At 40.1% G+C, this 20024-nt stretch overlaps 1 protein-coding gene across 1 annotated transcript in view; it reads left to right on the top strand.

Annotated features, from left to right (window-relative positions):
• LOC126094728 (N-acetylgalactosaminyltransferase 6) overlaps window positions 1–20024 on the top strand; it is a 159436-nt gene that overhangs the window by 84018 nt on the left and 55394 nt on the right. The window contains exon 10 of the mRNA XM_049909276.1: window positions 19087–19200. Within this exon, the coding sequence (XP_049765233.1) occupies window positions 19087–19200 (114 nt within the window). The remainder of the gene's footprint in view (window positions 1–19086; window positions 19201–20024) is intronic.

Raw genomic sequence — 20024 nt, 5'->3', positions numbered from 1 at the left:
ATCATAAATTAATAGTGGTAGACTACAAATGACGAATGAATCATACAACAATGCCTAAGGTTTATGCTTGATGTTAAACAAACTGTACTACTCAGTGTACATGGGTGTATAGATGTGAGACTGTTAGTTACGTAAGCCCATCCACTTCGGCAAGGTCATACTATATTGGATGGGAAAATTCCGTTTTTAATTGTTCTGAGGCCAAAAACTGCATAAAAAGCATCAATCAGAATCAAATCAGATTATTAATTCCTGTGTGACAGGAGCAAAACACGTTCAGTGTGCTGTCCACGGTTTTCTGCAACAAGTTGAAATCGAGAAACAGCATATTCCACAACTGATCGAAGTGTTTGCAGGGTCACGTTCAGAATGTGTTGCGCAATGCGTGCCTTCAGTGCAGCTAAGTTTGCAATCCTAACGCTGAACACAACTTCTTTTAGATAGTCCCACAGCCAGAAGTCACACAGATTAAGATCAAGTGATCGGAACGGCCATGCTGTAGGGAAATGGTGACTGATAATTCTAACATATCCGAAATGGCACTTCAGCAGCTGGTTAACTGGATTTTCAATGTGCAGAAGTGCACCATCTTGCATAAAAATGATCCCATCCACACTTCCATGCTGTTGGAGAGCTGGAATGATGTGGTTGCGCAAAAGACACTCATAGTGCTTACCAGTGACAATACAGGTAACGAGACCAGAAGCACCCGTCTCTTCGAAAAAATGTGACCCAGTGCTAAATGATGCCATAAACCCTCACCACACAGTGACATTTTCAGGATCAAGTGGTACTGGTTGATTTGCGTGTGGATTTTCCATTGCCCATATTCAACAATTCTGTGTATTGACATATCCTGTCAGATGGAAGTGGGCTTTGTCTGTCCACAAAATCTTCCCTAGCCAATCATTGTCCACTTCCATGTAAGCAAGAAATTCTAATGCAAAGCTTTCTTGCTGGCAGGTCGACAGGAAGCAACTTGTGCACATGGGTAATTTTGAATGGATAGCAAAGAAGGGCATTTTGTAGGATTTTACGCTCGGTGCTCAAGGACAATTGTCAGAGCACTACACGTTTGCACACCACCACTCATCTCCTTGTGCATTGCTGTGGCCACTGCTTCCACTGACATTGAGTCAGTTCGTTTCCTCCCTCTACCAGGTTGCACACCAAAAGAACCTGTCTTTTCGATATTCCAAATCATTTTCTCCAGACCCACGACAGACGTCAGACCAACGCCTTTTTTCAAACCCTTCAGTGCCTGGAACTTCTTCAGAGCTACGTGTCCACAATCATCATTCTTGTAATACAGCTTTACAAGTGGAGCACGATCATGCATTGAACCAGTCATGGCGAACATCGCAGATGCGAAAGGAGGAAAAGCCGTGTACCTGGAATGTTTATACCAACTTTGATGGGTTGTGCGCATGATAGGTGTTTTCATTTACATATTCTGACACATACAACACCATCTATTGATCAATTTTCTTCTTCTGCCATACGTTTTCCCCCTTGTCCGATAATATTCCATTGCAATTTGACGTCATTCTGACCAGTGGTGTTATTTCTACAGCATTCTGAAAGTTTAAATTTAATTATTATCTCCCTGTAAATCAGCTGTATCACCCAAGCTTTGGAAAAAGATATCAAATATGAATTCATTCAGGACTTTCACTACCACTTTAACTCCTGTGAGATATCTTAACACAACTGAAATGCTGCCATAATCCTCCCTCTTCCCAGAGAGAGATGTTTTACTTTCCTTCTAAATATCCTAGTTCATTCCCATGGCACTCCTGCTTCCATTGTTGCTCTTTATGGCTCGTCCATCAGTAAACAATCCAGATACAAAGCCTTTCTCTTGTCCCATACATTCACCTCCTCCTATTGCAGTCTTTTCACAGGCTTCTTTTAGCCAGTCAGAAGTAGTAGAAACTACTGAACATTTTTTGCTTGCTTTTATGATTAGACACACAAATTAATAAGGTTACCATTCTATGTGCATGAAGACAAATATTTAGTGCATCAAAATTGATTGATTGAGAGAGAGAGAGAGAGAGAGAGAGAGAGAGAGAGAGAGAGAGAGAGAGAATGAATAAACTTGAATAGTTTTTATTGTCCATAATAATAGCTTTTTGATTGGGGTGTTTGCTTTTTCAAAAATTTGAAATTTTTTTTCTCTGAAGTGGTCTTTGTTTGTTTTCTGCTGTTGACTCTTTTTATGTTTTCAACAAATGATTGTTTCTGACAAGAAGCAGCAGCATTTCCTTGCTAGTGAACAGTGTGCCCTGGACTTGAAGTGTTTCTTGTGTAATGTTTGAGTTGTTAATGATCAGTTTTGTAGAAGTTTGGTGGTAATTGCTGACAATGACTTAAGATTTAAGCTCACCTTTGTGCTCGACTGTGGATGAATCTGACATCATCGTAAGATTCGGCAGTAAATTCTGGAAGCCAATAATTTAGTTCAGTACCTAACTGCATAAATAAATACAGCATTCTCAGATCGATGTGCCATGTATGTTTTCTCTGAAATACAGTAACTCTTTATGTTAAACATTTGTTTAGGTGAAACATTACAATAATTTCTTGGCTCTCAATCACAATGTAAATGCAAAGTTGACAGGTTGAGGTACAACAACAAAATGAATGCATATTTCAGTTTCTTTTGTTGCTTTAGTTGCTTTCTCTATTGTCATCTATGGCTTTTACTAGAAGACCAATGTGCTTCTCCAACCTTTGGAGATAATTCATGGACCATGCACAAATGCCCCTGCAGGTAGTGCCACTTGTGTAGTTAATGTAATAATCATCACATTTTGAGGAAACATGTCGTTTCTCCAGATTACTTGCCTCATGACTGATTTTTGATCCCAAGCACTAAGCCTTCATTAGTGTATTGCAGAACCTTACAAGGGCATTCATAGATGTGCGACCCATACTTGGCACAGCTATAGGAGTAGAACCAAAAATAACTATTCACTCTTTACGGGAAGATTCCTGGTGTGGTCAAAATACTTTGACTGGTTTTGTTTCCAGTTGCTGTACTGTGAACACTATATAATACTGCAGTCAACTGTGAGAGTTAACGATCTATGACTCTGACCATCTGCAGAGTGAGTGGCAGCGTAGGGTAACAAGCCCGGCCTCTCTCTTGTACAGGTACCAGCAGACACCAGTGTTCAGGTTTTCTGTGAAAGCAGAACTGACACACATTCAGAGGGATTGCCAATTCTTTTTGGAGTTTGTTTAAATTATGTATGAACACTGTGATGAACCAAGATAAGTCTCTTCACACATTTCAAAATAAGAAAAGAAAACGTTGAGCAATGCACAGCCTGAAGCAAAGTGGAGTGTGCAAAGAATTTGGTAACAGCCACCACCCAATTGCTTGCTGAGGTTTTCAGCATTGTAAATGAAGTAGTTCAGGTCTGACCTCTACCAGTATCTTATGCAACCCTATTTCAAAACACCCCCATGTAAAACTGCCATGTTAAAGTGCCCACGTGATAACAACTTCAAGTAGTAGACAAACATATGTGTTCCTTTGTAATATTATTGGTCCGATGACAGAGTCCTAATTTGCTGTACACGGCATTAGTCTTACAGAGACCATTCATCTGCCCCAATGAGAAGTTAACTTATGAATGCACTGATGTATTGCATTCAAACTCACTCTTTGTTTTGCAAATATGTTCTTGTGCACTTTCTTTTTCCGAAATGGGCTTCGTCAGATGTCGTGCATTAGCAGTAAATGAACATTTGTTACTTTATCGATATTTATATGCAGAAAATTAGACTATTCCACACTGTCTGTGATAATACAGTTCTCTTTGATAACACCATTCATCTGGGTGATGTACATTATGAAAAGTATCTATTAGGTAATTTCACAATTTGAGACAGAGTTCATATCTACCAGTCTGTGCTGAAAAGTAATGCCTTTGAATTTTTTGTGTGAAAGCTCATAAAGTTTTTTAAATAAAACAAACCTTATTAACAGTCTACAGCCTTATTCTTTATCTCTACATATTTATTTTTTAACGTAATCACTGTGGTGATGAACACATTTCTCCTAACAAGAGACCAGTTTGTTGGAAATGTCACTGTAGAATGTTTGACTTTGTTGACGGAGTCAGAACCTCACCCCTACTTGCACTGCTTCGTAACTATCCAAGTGAAGTCCTCAAAGGTGTTATTTAAGTTTTGGAAACAGATGAAAATGTGATGGGGCCAAGTCTGGACTCTATGGAGGATGATTGATGGCTGCGAACCAAAGGTATGAAATTGTTGCAGGTGTCACAGTGCTCGTGTGTAGTCTGGAATTGTCATCCTGAACTCTTCAAATTCGAAACTTGATTACAATACGCTGTTCCTCACACACTGACATAGTTACTTTATACACTGCCATGTTAAACGCTACAATTCGGATCCCTCTAATTAAAAGTTCGGAGGCATTACTTTTCAGCACACCCGCTGTCGATTTTTCAGGTGGCGAAATATGACTTGCAGGAGAACATCTGTGAAGTCTGGACTCTAGGAGACAGACACTAGAAAAATTGAAGCTGTAAGGGTGGGTTTGAATTGTGCCTGGATAGCTCAGGTGGTTGTAACTTTGCCTGTGGATGACAACGGTTTCTATTCAAGACCTGCCCCAAACAGAGTTTCAATCTGTCGGTAATTGCCACAACAATTTTCACTGTCCTGTACAGTGAAAGGTTCATTCTTGATTCAACTAAGCAAGTGGCAATCTACATCGTGTCACCAGTGCCAATCTGTGTCTAACAACAGATTTGACCACTCAGTTATTGAATACGTCCCACAAGTCAACATTGACCACATATACAAAGTTCAGTTCCCATCACAAAATCTCACAAGAGATATCTATTGCACAGTACAGTCAGAAAAATTCAGAAGGTATACACCACTAAATTCTTAGGCCTCCACATAGCAGGGTTAGTTAGGAATATCATGTCCTCCAGGCCATTAAAAGTTTGTCATCAGCTACTTTTGCCTTTAGGACAGTCTCATGTATTGATGACATTAGTGTCACAAAGTTCACTCTGTTATGTGCTGTGGAATTATCTTCTGGGGCAGTTCACCCACATCAAAGATAATGTTCTCGTGCTGTGTGGTTGACAATCCCTTGCAAGATGAAACCATTGAAATCTACCATGATCACAATAAAAGTAAAGAGACTGATTTCCATTGTAGTTTTGAAAATGTAACCCAGGTACAGAAAGATTGACATTATTCCATTATTATATTATTTAATTCATTGCTAAACATCAGAAGTGTACATCAGAGTAGTGCAAAGTGGCTCACCATGCATTACTCTGAGCCTACAGGCTTTTCCAGTTTGGCCTGCCGTACTCAATGCGGCCATCTTACAGCCTATGGCTCTGGGGTGCCTCAGCCCTCCACCGTCAGCTGCACTGGTACCAACCACAGTCGATTGCACTGGGTGGGCTGCATCAAGAGCAATGCTAAGTAGATGTACTGCGCTACCGAGGTGGCAAACCGACACTCACATGTTGAACATTACTATGTGGCATATACAGGCCATTGCCACTTCCTATCACTGAGAGTTATTTAATAAAATTTGACATTGCCAGATGGGAGCATGCAACCTATTTGAAATGCTATTTTATTCACAAATGTCTTAATCACATTTGTTAGATATACTTTAAGTGACCACAATGAACTTGTATACACAATATTTTTCTGGTGATCTTCTGAAGAATTAAGAAGTTTTTTCCTGTTTGTCTTCCATTTTGCATATCTCTCCAGCCGTCTGTCGTCAACATTTGCCCACAAAGCAAAACTTCTTTTCTTTCGCTGGTAGTGGGCTTATGTGGAATTTGGTGAGAAAATTATCTCTTCATGGCTATTACATGCCTCTTTCACCACCTGATCGGAAATACACAAAAGCCTTTTAATATATTGTTTTACAAATCAGCACCAATGTGAACCCTACTATGAATATGAAAGTCTGTTGAGAATAAAAACAAATGTTCTGTTAAAATTAAAGTTTTCTGAGCATGTCTTATTGTGAATAACTATCACTGATGAAATCAAAATTTCAGCCATGGGTACAGTGATCTTCTTCTGAGTCTACTTGGTTTAATCAGTGATAGTTATTTATGAACAATGTGGAACCATACCCAGTAAACTGTCATGTTAATTAACTCATGCTGCAAAAACCTATACAATTGTAAATGATGTGTTGTTGAAAATATTTAAACTGTTTCATTGAATTTCAATGCTCCAGTAAGGTCATTCACAGATTCCATGGTGCGATCTGATGAAGTATCCCCATATCTTTGGCTACTATTTGGGCAAGAGAACATGAAATCTGAGCCTGTGAGGCTTATGTTAGATAATGTTACTAATCTTGGTTTTGCCTGGCTTCTTTGTCTTACCTCTGCCATGACTTCACGTCTCCTTTCTTCAGATATCAGTTTTAGGTGATGAAATAGTTGGCCAGAGAAAAGTTGCTAGCTTATGGTGCTTCTGAAAAATTTATCTTTCCTCTAAATGTGAGGCATTTACATAAAAGTTGTGCTTGTGAGGCTCTTCGTTTCTGAGACACCTGACCTGAGTGCTTTTATAATGTTACCTTTCATGGCAAAAGAAGGTGCAGTCCAGGTGATTTGTTCAACTCCAGTTTCTCCATTTCTAATTCATTGAACACCTCCTTTAAAGACAGCAAAAAATCTCACATTTGAAAAGGCCTGCCATAAATTAAATACTAACATACAAGAATTACAGTAAAGGAAAAGCATAGATACTATAAGAAGAGAATTTAGCGTGCTGATCAATTCCATCAATTAAAGTTACTTCTCCCTTTTCAGAGAGCTTTTCACTAAATACCAAATATTGGCTTTCTACAGAGTGTAACATAGACAATCACATATTCCAGCAAATATTGTTGGATCAAGAGCATTGAGAAGGCCACTTTTATTTGTCTGAATGAAAAATTCTGTCACCATAGGCAAAAGAGCGTGAACTTGTGGACAATTGACGTATATATACTCCGCATAAAAAGCATTTTGTATGATGTATTTAGCATATAGCAGGATCAGTTAAATTATGAGTGATGACAAAGTGTTGCGACAATGTTCGCACCTTGTTTGCTCATAAAGGAATGTCTTTCAAAGCAATATTGTAGATACCAAAAGACATAAATGTTGACTCAGGAACTCTCTTTGAATGTTAACATCCAGGTTTGGTTCATCTGGGATCTGGGTCATAAAGAAAACATGGGATCTGAGGGTCCAGTCAACAACATAAGAGACAGTACATGTTAGATAATGGTTCCTTCTTGCACTGTATGTCCACTTATCTGTAGATGCTGAGAATTCACTCTTGTTATATAAGTAGGAACAGGACAATTTGTGAAAACGGTAGTGTGAAAAAAACACAAAACTGGCAGTTTTCAGTGAAATAACATGAAATTGGCAATTTTTACAAAATTGACAAAAACATCAAATTTGCCAGAAAAAAAAACCATTGAATGAGGCAAAAAAAGTAACACCAAATCTGGCAAGAAAAGTAAAACCAAATCCACAAAAACAACGCCTAATTGGGCAAGGATTAATATTGAATTTTGCAAAATATAAAGCTGAATTTGATTACAAACAACAAAATTGCAATGAAAAACCAGAATTGGAAAAAAATAACACTGGAAGTGGGGGTGGGGAGAGACAAAAATGGATATTTGAAAACAAAAAGAGCAAAAGTGACAAAGTACCAACAAATTCAGTAAAAAAATAGCGAAATTGGCAAAGAAATCAGCACAAATCTGGAGCAAAAAGGTAGCACTGAATCTGGGTCGAAAAAAGTAGCATGGAAATTGGCAAAAAAAACCACCAGTTTTCGCAAAAAATATTACTGAATTTGGCAAAAAAATTAAAACCTTTCTCCTGACCCTAAATATAAGCAGTTACGTCAGGCATAATTATACCTCGTAGCCCTCTACCACTTTCTGCCACATGTCACAACCCGGTTTTGGGATGAGGCTTTTGTGTATACTTTTCTGTAAATAGTTTCATTGTCAACTTATGCCTGAGCAAGACAGAAAAAACCTTCATATCCTGTGTAGGATAAATTGCTACTCACTATATAGTGGATATGTTGAATCGCAGATAGGCATAACAAAAAGATTGTCAAACAAGTAGGCTTTCAGCCAAAAAGGCCTCCTTCTGAATTGAACAAAAGACACACACACACACACACACACACACACACACACACACACACACACACACACACACACACACACTCTTTTCCATTGTTTGATTTCACCTCCCATAGTTCAGTACAATCTTAGGTCTCATGCATACCCAACCACACATTTATGAATGGCTATTAGTGGAGCAGGTTTAGGAAGACATTTTTAGTCATCAAAAGACCCTTGTTTATTAGCCATGCATAGATGGTGAGAAATGTACGAAGTGTCACTTGATCCTTTAGCATGAGCAGAACTTTCATTGTGCAGCGAACAGCAAACAAAATTAATCTTTTTCACATCGGCATCCACTACAGGCTTAAATATCACCCAAACCAAAAATTTAAATTTGTTTCAGGATTTGTGGCTCTATTCCACCATTGATTAATTTTTCTTTTACTTTTTCTGAGGGTACCTCCTTCGTTTGCAAACTGTGTTTGGTTCTGCACTCATTTTGCACAATAAGCAAAGAATGGGAACATTGGTGGTAATTATACTACACAATCTGCCCCACCAGCCCACTAAGCATTCGTCTGCTCATCATTCATAGACCATAGCTCATAACAGCAGTCATCGCTACCACTACTCCGTAGCACACCAATGCTTGGATGTGGCACTGCTCGGTTCGTGCAGTGATGCCCCTCACTTTGTCTGAGTCTCTCATAACTCAATGTGGCTATGGCTTTTGGATTGGATCTCTGTGCGTGATTCTCGTCCATCTAGTAACAGTGCATTATTTTAAAATAAAATGAAGTGGAATTTACTTGATAAAACTTTTTATTCATTAGTTGTATATTTTAGCAGTTGCAAAGACTTTTGTGCAAATAATGTTATTGTTTTAAAATATATTTAAAAAGAAAGATGATGAGACTTACCAAACAAAAGCGCTGGCAGGTCGATAGACACACAAACAAACACAAACATAAACACAAAATCTAGCTTTCGCAACCTCCAACCTTCTACCTTCTTCCCAAAATTCACAAACCCAATCATCCCGGCCGTCCCATTGTAGCTGGTTACCAAGCCCCCACAGAACGCATCTCTGCCTATGTAGATCAACACCTTCAACCCATTACATGCAGTCTCCCATCCTTCATCAAAGACACCAACCACTTTCTCGAACGCCTGGAATCCCTACCCAGTCTGTTACCCCCGGAAACAATCCTTGTAACCATTGATGCCACTTCCTTATACACAAATATTCCGCATGTCCAGGGCCTCGCTGCGATGGAGCACTTCCTTTCACGCCGATCACCTGCCGCCCTACCTAAAACCTCTTTCCTCATTACCTTAGCCAGCTTCATCCTGACCCACAACTTCTTCACTTTTGAAGGCCAGACATACCAACAATTAAAGGGAACAGCCATGGGTACCAGGATGGCCCCCTCGTACGCCAACCTATTCATGGGTCGCTTAGAGGAAGCCTTCTTGGTTACCCAGGCCTGCCAACCCAAAGTTTGGTACAGATTTATTGATGACATTTTCATGATCTGGACTCACAGTGAAGAAGAACTCCAGAATTTCCTCTCCAACCTCAACTCCTTTGGTTCCATCAGATTCACCTGGTCCTACTCTAAATCCCATGCCACTTTCCTTGACGTTGACCTCCACCTGTCCAATGGCCAGCTCCACATGTCCGTCCACATCAAACCCACCAACAAGCAACAGTACCTCCATTATGACAGCTGCCACCCATTCCACATCAAACGGTCCCTTCCCTACAGCCTAGGTCTTCGTGGCAAACGAATCTGCTCCAGTCCGGAATCCTTGAACCATTACACCAACAACCTGAAAACAGCTTTTGCATCCCGTAACTACCCTCCCGACCTGGTACAGAAGCAAATAACCAGAGCCACTTCCTCATCTCCTCAAACCCGGAACCCTCCACAGAAGAACCCCAAAAGTGCCCCACTTGTGACAGGATACTTTCCGGGACTGGATCAGATTCTGAATGTGGCTCTCCAGCAGGGATACGACTTCCTCAAATCCTGCCCTGAAATGAGATCCATCCTTCATGAAATCCTCCCCACTCCACCAAGAGTGTCTTTCCGCCGTCCACCTAACCTTCGTAACCTCTTAGTTCATCCCTATGAAATCCCCAAACCACCTTCCCTACCCTCTGGCTCCTACCCCTGTAACCGTCCCCGGTGTAAAACCTGTCCCATGCACCCTCCCATCACCACCTATTCCAGTCCTGTAACCCGGAAGGTGTACACGGTCAAAGGCAGAGCCACGTGTGAAAGCACCCACGTGATTTACCAACTGACCTGCCTACACTGTGAAGCGTTCTATGTGGGAATGACCAGCAACAAACTGTCCATTCGCATGAATGGACACAGGCAGACAGTGTTTGTTGGTAATGAGGATCACCCTGTGGCTAAACATGCCTTGGTGCACGGCCAGCACATCTTGGCACAGTGTTACACCATCCGGGTTATCTGGATACTTCCCACTAACACCAACCTGTCAGAACTCCGGAGATGGGAACTTGCCCTTCAGCATATCCTCTCTTCTCGCTATCCGCCAGGCCTCAATCTCCGCTAATTTCCAATTTCAATCTGCCGCCACTCATACCTCACTCGTCTTTCAACATCATCTTTGCCTCTGTACTTCCGTCCCGACTGACATCTCTGCTCAAACTCTTTGCCTTTACAAATGTCTGCTTGTGTCTTGTATGTGTGGATGGATATGTGTGTGTGTGCGCAAGTGTATACCTGTCCTTTTTTCCCCCTAAGGTAAGTCTTTCCGCTCCCGGGATTGGAATGACTCCTTACCCTCTCCCTTAAAACCCATCCTTTTGTCTTTCCTTCTCCTTCCCTCTTTCCTGACGAGGCAACCGTTGGTTGCGAAAGCTAGATTTTGTGTTTATGTTTGTGTTTGTTTGTGTGTCTATCGACCTGCCAGCGCTTTTGTTTGGTAAGTCTCATCATCTTTCTTTTTAAATATATTTTTTCCAACATGGAATGTTTCCCTCTATTATATTCATATCATTAATGTTATTGTTTGTTTGTTATGTATTATTGTGAATTCAATGCTAAACCTTCCATGATGTCTTTTTTTCACTTTGCTCTGTTTTTGTGCTTTTATTTTCCCTGCAACTGTTTTTGTAAAGTAAATGTCCTTTCCCTTGTTGCATGTTCTACTTAATTTATATTTAGATGTTCTTTGACTCATTTCACATCCTAGCTTCTCACAAACATAAAAGGATCTACAGAACATGCATATAAATAAACTTGAACAGATGCTTCACTATCTGTAACATTTGCCAACCACCAGTATTTTTTCAGCCATGGAGCAGCACATTTGTTAGTGAGTGAGTAGTATTTTTTTTTTGTTTTTTTTTTGTTTTTTTGTGGGTGGGTGTGTGTGGGGGGGGGGGGGGCGAGCGCGTGTTGGGGTGGTGGGGATCTCATACCATGACCTGCCTCCTCCACACTGAGATTTATGTGAAAATATGCTATGCATGGACATCATTACATATTTGATGGCTGTGACTGATGCTTGATCTTTTCATTTGTATATGCGCATTACTTTATACTTGATATAAATAAAATAGAAAGAAACATTCCACATGGGAAAAATATATTAAAAACAAAGATTCCATGACTTACCAAATGGGAAAGCGCTGGTAGATAAACACAATAAAAAACACACAAACACACACACAGAATTTCAAGCTTTCGCAACCAACGGTTGCTTCATCAGGAAAGAGGGAGGGAGAGGGAAAGACGAAAGGATGTGGGTTTTAAGGGAGAGGGTAAGGAGTCATTCCAATCCTGGGAGTGGAAAGACTTACCTTAGGGGGAAAAAAGGACAGGTACACACTCGCGCGCGCGCGCACTCACACACGTATCCATCCACACATATACAGACACAAGCAGATGGATACGTGTGTGTGTGTTTGCGAGTGTATACCTGTCCTTTTTTCCCCCTAAGGTAAGTCTTTCCGCTCCCGGGATTGGAATGACTCCTTACCCTCTCCCTTAAAACCCACATCCTTTCGTCTTTCCCTCTCCTTCCCTCTTTCCTGACGAAGCGACCGTTGGTTGCGAAAGCTTGAAATTCTGTGTGTGTGTTTGTATGTTTTTTATTGTGTCTATCTACCAGTGCTTTCCCGCTTGGTAAGTCATGGAATCTTTGTTTTTACTTTATACTTGGTTATGTTCAGGGTCAGCTGCCAGTATTTACCTCAAACATTTATCACCTATATGTCATTCTGCATTTCACAACTTTGTAACAATGTGATTTCAGGGAATATAAATGTGTTTCTTAAGGGTAGACTGAGACACCTGTTGACAATATTTGCCATGTCACGGGTAGTGACAGTACTATGAGATGACCGAAAGACATGTCATGTCCAGTGCTAAACTTAACTTCTGACATTGTCTTTACATTGAGAAAGATGGGCCATATTCTGTTCCTGCATCCCACGGACAACCAGTTCATTATAGATGGAGCACTAGCTTGGATTGTTTTGAGGTTTAGGAAAGAAATCAGCTGTACTCTTCCAGAGGAACCATCCCACCAGCATTTGCCAAGAGCAATTAGGGAAAATCACAGAAAACCTAAATCAGGATGGTCAGATGCAAATTTGAAACATCTTACTTCTGAATGCATGTGCACTGCAGTAACCATGGCACAGCCTTGCACATAATTCTGTTCATAAGAAGGCCTAGACCCAATCACATGCATGGCCTGATACTCTGTTGGCATGTATTTTATTTATTAACTGACACTGCAGAACTGTATCTAAGACTATCCTGAAGTCCAGAGACACACTACCAACTAGAGCTCCCCCATCTAGAGTTTTTTGGGTCATGTGAAAAAAGAAGATTAAGGATTAATGTTTACATCAACAAAGAGATCATTAGAGATGGCACACAGCCTTGGATCAGGGAATGAAACTGGCTGTCATTTTCAAAGGACTGACTCTGGCATCAGCCTTAAGTGATTTAGCGAAACCATGAAAAACCAAAATCTGGATGGCCGTGGATTTGCAACTGCCGTCCAATAGAATGTGAGTGTATTCTCTTACTGCTGTGTAGTCTCACTTGGTCATTCTATCTACTTTCACATGGCTGGTGTATGCAAAATGTGTGTTTACTTCTATAGATGAGTTAATGTGGTCTCCAAATAAATTTAAATCCAAGTGAAACAGGTTGGTTGGTTGGTTGGTTGGTTGATTTGAGTGAGGGGACCAAACAGCGAGGTCATCGGTCCTGTGAAACAGGTTTTCCATTATGAGATTTTTCGCTCTGTTTCATATCAGCGCACACTCCGCTGATATGAAACTTCCTAGCAGATTAAAACTGTGTGCCACACCTAGACTCGAACTCGGGACCTTTGCCTTTCGTGGGCAAGTGCTCTACCAACTGAGCTACCCAAGAACGACTCACATCCTGCCCTCACAGCTTTACTTCTGCATCCTTTCTTTCAGGAGTGCTAGTCCTGCATGGTTCGCAGGAGAGCTTCTGTAACATTTGGAAGGTAGGAGACGAAGTACTGGTGGAAGTAAAGCTGTGAGGATGGGGCGTGAGTCCTGCTTGGGTAGCTCAGTTGGTAGAGCACTTGCCCGTGGAAGGCAAAGGTCCCGAGTTCGAGTCTCAGTCTGGCACATAGTTTTAACCTGCCAGGAAGTGTCAGGTTTTCTATTATTATACAACAGCCTGCCTACAGTGAAGATGACCATTCATCACATACCTGAGCCACTGAGTGGTCAGCGTGTAACAAGCTTGAAAGCATTGCAGAGGTTTTGGTCAATGTTCTTCTCAAGAGCTAATTGACACAGAACACTCAAACACATGTAACTGTGCTTTGTGTTAGGAGGAGGACATTGTTCAAAATCTCACTGACATTTTTGCTCATTTGATGTGTGCTTTCATTCAGTCATTTCCTCATCTATATTTTTATTCCTTGCATAATTTGTATTGCACCCAGAACTTTGAAGTATCAGATTGACATCAGTGAGTTTTTTGGTGTGCAGTTCAGAGCACCTTTCCATTCACACTTCCCAAAAAATGACTAGAACATTTGATTGCTTCAAGGATCTCCAATAAAATTACAGCTCTATACAGAGGAGAGCCATTTCTCGTGTATAAAAAATATGCAATGTAACAGGTTCTGGGGCTTTCCTAAATGCAAGAGCTTTAGTTGCCTCTTGAATCAAGAGTTACTTGTATCTGTGGTTGCCGTTTTATGTTCATATGACTTAGGAGCCCCCTCCCCCTCACCCCTCCCCTTAACCATGGATGTTGGACCTTGCTGTGGTGGGGTGGCTTGTGTGCCTCAACAATATCCGAACTGTAAGTGCAACCACAGTGGAGGGTTATTAATGGAGAGGTCAAGTAAGCATGTAATTCCTGAAGAAGGGCTGCCACATTACCAGTAGTTGCAGGGGCAACAGTCTACACCAGTGATTTTGTTTTGAAAAAAATTTTGTTTGAAAAAACTGCAGGCCATATGCAGCCTGAATTAAGTGTTCGTGTGACTCACAATTTTCAGCTGTATTCTATAACACACGCCCTGTAACTAACAGCCAAAGCCAAAGAAGTCGTCTAACATGTAGATCTTATTTAGAGAGTAGTTTTCCTGTTCAGGAACAAACAGAAATACTTACAGAGACAGTAATATTTTAAGACATTCTTAATTTTTGTCATTTGTGATTGTGTCTTATATTGCATAATGCATTTAAATTTAAGCACAGGTACTGTTATCATCCATTCATGCAGACAACACAAGAACACTGTATCAGGCAATTGTGGTGTCACAATTTTGTGGTCGCTAAGTGTGGTAGCAGTCTAAATCAAAGAGATGTTGACGCACTTAACGAGCACTACTTTCGGACAGGCGGCCAACTTGTCGCGGCTTTAATATAGTTAGTATATTGTGGGCTCATAACATACTATATTATATATTACCAAATAATAATAATAAGATTGGTAGATATGTGGCCTGAGGTGTTGCCCCATATTGTCAGTATTGGCTATTGAGCAAAAAAGTTTGACAATCACTGGTCTAGGTGATTGGCTGATCTGGCATTCCAACAATCACCAAATGGCTTTGCTATGCTGGTACTGTGAACAGCTTATAGCAAGGAGAGACAACAGGTGCTGATTTTCCTTAAGGCATGAAGCTTTTCTGTGATGATGGCATCTTCTTGGAGAAAATATCTTCGAGGTAAAATAATCTGCCATTCAGATCTCCAGGTGGGGGATACTCAGGAGGATGTAGTCATCAGGAAAAACAAAACTGGCATTCAGTACATAAGAGCGTGGAATTTTAGATCCCATACTCAGATAGGTTAGTTAGCGAATTTGAAAAGGGAAACGGATAGCTTGGAGTTAGACATAATGGAAGATAGTGAAGTTCAGTGGCAGGATGAACAGGCCTTCTATTTGGGTGAGTGGAGGGTTCTAAATTCAGAATCCAAAAGGCCGTAATGCAGGAGTAGATCCAATAATGAATAAGCAAATAGGAATGTGGGTAAAATCCTATGGACAACTTAGTGAATGCATTATCGCAGCTGAAATGGACATGAAGCCAACTCCCACCAGAGTAGTACAAGTTTATATGGCAACTAGCTCTGAAGATGGTGAAGAGTTTGAAAGAATGCATTATGAGGTAAAAGAAATAATTCAGATAGTTAAGGAAAAGTAAAATTTAATTGTGGTGGGAAACTGGAAACATTTCTGGGCACAGATGTGAACTCTAACCAGAACTCTAACCATCATTTTTAGTTATCTACTGTAGAGTAAAACTTAAAAAATTGCAAAAAAAGAAACGAAAAAAAAGTGGATAATTTGAAGGAGCCAGAGGTTCTTGAGAGTTTCAATGGGAACATTAGGCAGTGATTGAGTTAAACTTGGGAAAGGAGTATAGTAGAAGAAGAATGGGTAGCTCTGAAAGATGAAGTAGTGAAGGCAACACAGGATTAAATATGTGAAAAGCCAAGCCCTAGTAGATATCCTTGGATATCACAGGAGATAGAGTAGTTGATGAAATGAGAAAATACAAAATGAAGCAGCTGAAATCGAATACAGATGTTTAAAAATGAGATTGAGAGAAAGCACAAAATGGGTAAGCAGGAATGGCTAGAGGGAAAATGCAAGGATATAGAAGCATGCATAACTAGGGAAGAATAGATGCCACATATCTTTGGAGAAAAGAGAAGCAGCTGTATGAATAGCGAGAGGTCATATGGCAATCCAGTACTAAGCGAAGAAAGGCAAGGTGGAAGGAACTTATAAGAGGGCCTATACAAAGGAAATGAATTTGAAGTCAGTGTTATTGAAAAGGAAATGGAAGTAGATGAAGATGAGATAGGAGATACGGTATTGCAAGAATAATTTGACCAAGCACGGAAAGACATAAGTCGGAACAAGGCACCTAGAGTAGACAGCATTCCCTCAGAACTGCTGATATCATTGGAAGAGTCAGTCATGACAAAACTATTCCACCTGGTGTGCGAGATGTACAAGACAGGCAAAATTCTCTCAGACTTCAAGAAGGATGTAATAACTCCATCTCTAAAGACGCAGTTGCTGACAGGCTTGAATCTTACTAATAATGGCTGCAAAATGTGACATGAATTATGGGAAAACAGAAGCTGACCCTGGGAAAAATCAGTTTGGGTTCTACAAAAATGTAGGAACAGTCTTATCTTAGAAAAAAGGTTAAAGAAAGGCAAACCTAAGTTCATAGCATTTGTAGGCATAAAGAAAGCTTTTAGCAGTGTTGACTTAAATACGCTCTTTGAAATCTGTAGAGGGGGTGGGGGAGGGAGGAGATTTAGTGTTTAACATCCTGTTCACTTCAATTTCATTAGGACAGAGCACAAGCTTGGGTTAGGGAAGGATGGAGAAGAATACTGGCCATGCCATTTCAAAGTAACCATCCTGTCATTTGCCTGAAATGATTTTAAGTAAATCATGGAAAGTATAAATCAGGATGGCCGGACATGGATTTGAACCATTGTCATCCTGATTGCAAGTCCAATGTGTTAACCACTGCACTGTCTCACTCGGTTTTAAGAGTCAAAGAACATGATAGGGATGCTGTAGTTGAGAAGGGAGTGAGATGGATTTGCAGCTATCCCTGATGTTATTGAAACTTCTTAGAACTTTCTTTGACATTTTTACAGAAGAGAAAATGACCCCCCCCTTCCCCCAAGACCTTTGAATCTTTTATGTGTAGCTGATCTTACATGTGGCTTGGCTTTGTTCAACTTTTGAAACTTCCCGACATATTAAAACTGTGCATGTGTTCGTCTCAAACCTGGACATTTATGTTTTCTACATTTTCATTTTACTGACTGAGCAATCCAGGAATTCTTCAAGGCCCAGCGAGTGACAGCTTCAGTATGTCAGTATCTCCCTCCTAGTTACTGAACCCCACAGAGGCTCTCTTGTGTACATTGTTGGACTAGCATCAAATGAGAAAGGATATGGCAGGAAATGGCTTTACAACCATCTATTGGATTGTTTCCAGAATGTGATCTTTACTTTGAGCAGGGTGTGTCACGAATTCTCTCTACTTTGATCCTAACTTTACTGTTGTCTCTGTCACTGGTACTATATGTGTCATCCTCAGTCTCTGATTACAAATTGATATGTTTGCCTGTTGTTAAAGATGATGGGGAAATTTGTACGTAAAATTTTGCAAAGTTTCTCAGAAGTGTTGGTCATTGCGGTACCTTATGGAAGTGTCTGCTAGAAACTAGCAGTTACTGATTTTTTTGGCACAACTTTCACATCTATTTGAGTCTGAATTAGTTCACAGTCTGGATTGATGTTTATCTCACTCCAGATTACTGTGGTTTTTACTTTCCATTCTAAGCATGGGAATTATAACTGCTAATAAATGAGAGTAAGTTTAGAAATTTACTCTGAAGAGTTAAGCAGTTAACAGCTACTATGCTTTTATTTTCCCATCTAATCTGCAAGAGTGTGAATTCGCCTGCACATTTTAAATAAGCAGACTACTCATTTCTCTGGTACAGTGACACATGTGTGCTCATCAGACCTGTGGAGAAGTATATATGCATCCTGCTGGTGCAGTGTTTCTGCACACTCCCATAGGCAGCACTACAGCATCTTCTCTGATAACTGAATAATATCCAACAGTATACTTTTAATTGTGTCTGTCTGATACTTAGTGTCTCCTCTTTGTGGTGAGTACAATCTATCCTAATGCATATACACACCACATGTACTCTGCAATCAGAGTAGCTGCTTTTTATATGTGATGCAAACCTGACATGCTCAGCAGGGGCTGTATAACTGACCATCCAAATGCAGGTGGAAAAACTCTGCATTGAATATCAACACAAAACTGGTGGAACCCATGGTTTAAGCCATTAAATTTTTAAGGTGGTCTTCTACGTTAAAAAGTAGTTAACAAAATAAACTAATACTTCAGAATCTTCACAACTGTGTGCTTTTCATTTATGGTTATGTGTGCTTTTCAATTATGGTTATGTAATTACTCTACCAAGCAGTGATTGAAGGAGCATCATAAGGTGTAGGCTTTTAATTAATGATGGATGAAAGAATCAGTTGACATGAACTGCCATTATTTTCTCCCATTTTTCCCTCCAGAAAGTAGCATGTAGTCAGTGATGCTGTCTTGTGTCATAATGCTTCTTTTGGTTGTTGCTACATTTGCCTTGCAGTAGCCTAATTTTTATTTATTTATTTGCTTGTCATAATACACAATGCAGGAATTATGACTGAGGAATCACAGTCATGTCAAGTATACAATTGGTTCACTGTTATTGGATTATATATTTTGTGGAGATGTGACATGTATTTTTCCTCTAATTGCAATTGTTATTACAGTATTCTCATCTTTGGTGTTTCTAGATACGTAGTGTGGCTGCACCAGAGTTATGTGTTGATACAAATTTTGTTGGAACTGAAAAACCGTTTGGTTTGAAGGAATGTGTGAAAGATCGGAAAAATGCCAAAGGACAGCAGGTATGTGCACTTTTTTCTTTTCCTTTCGAATACTATAGTGCTCAAAGACAGTTTTGTTTAAAAGTAAGGGGATATAAATTTCTGCCGATACAACAAAATGCAGGATAGTCCTTTAAGAATTAGCACCAAATGTATATGTTATTTGGAATCAGCTATGCGGAGGAGCTACACTCAGTTAGGGAATTGACACTAGAAATTTTTTCATTGCTGAGTAACATCCTTCTTGAAGAGGAAGCCCATCATCATTCCAGAAAATATTAAGACTAGCAGAGAGAGGCAGTAGAACTTTTGGTGGGGAACCAGTGTTATACGTCCAAAAAGGGGTCTGGAGAGCTTATGAGGATATTTTATACATCTACATCTATATTCTGCAAATCACTTTATGTTGTGTAGTGGAGAGTTCATCATGTACCACTGTCACATCCCCCTTTTCATTCCCCAGTCGTGACAGGCATGCGGGAAGAGCAACTGTTAGTATGCCTTTATGTGAGTTAAAATTTACCTTCATGATACATATATGGGAGAAAGCAAAATATTTGCCAACTCTTCAGTGAAAGCATGCACTCAGAATTTTAACAGTGATCCACAATGCCTCTCTTGTCACATCTCCTATGAGTGTCTCCTTCATGCTTTTGTCCTAACTAAGTGGACTCATATGAAGCAAGTTACTTTTCTTTGGATCTTCTCTATTTTCCATATCAGTCCCACTTGGTGAGAGTTCTAGACTCAGGAGGATCGCTCAAGTATCACGAAAAGTGAATAAAGTCCAAGGGCCTGATGGCATCCCTACCAGATTCTGTGCTGGATTTGCAACTGGACCTTTT

Source organism: Schistocerca cancellata, chromosome 8, assembly GCF_023864275.1.
Source record: "Schistocerca cancellata isolate TAMUIC-IGC-003103 chromosome 8, iqSchCanc2.1, whole genome shotgun sequence".
In the NCBI taxonomy this organism is placed as follows: domain Eukaryota; kingdom Metazoa; phylum Arthropoda; class Insecta; order Orthoptera; family Acrididae; genus Schistocerca; species Schistocerca cancellata.
Note: the sequence above shows the minus strand (reverse complement) of the source record. Positions and strands in the feature narration are given on the sequence as shown.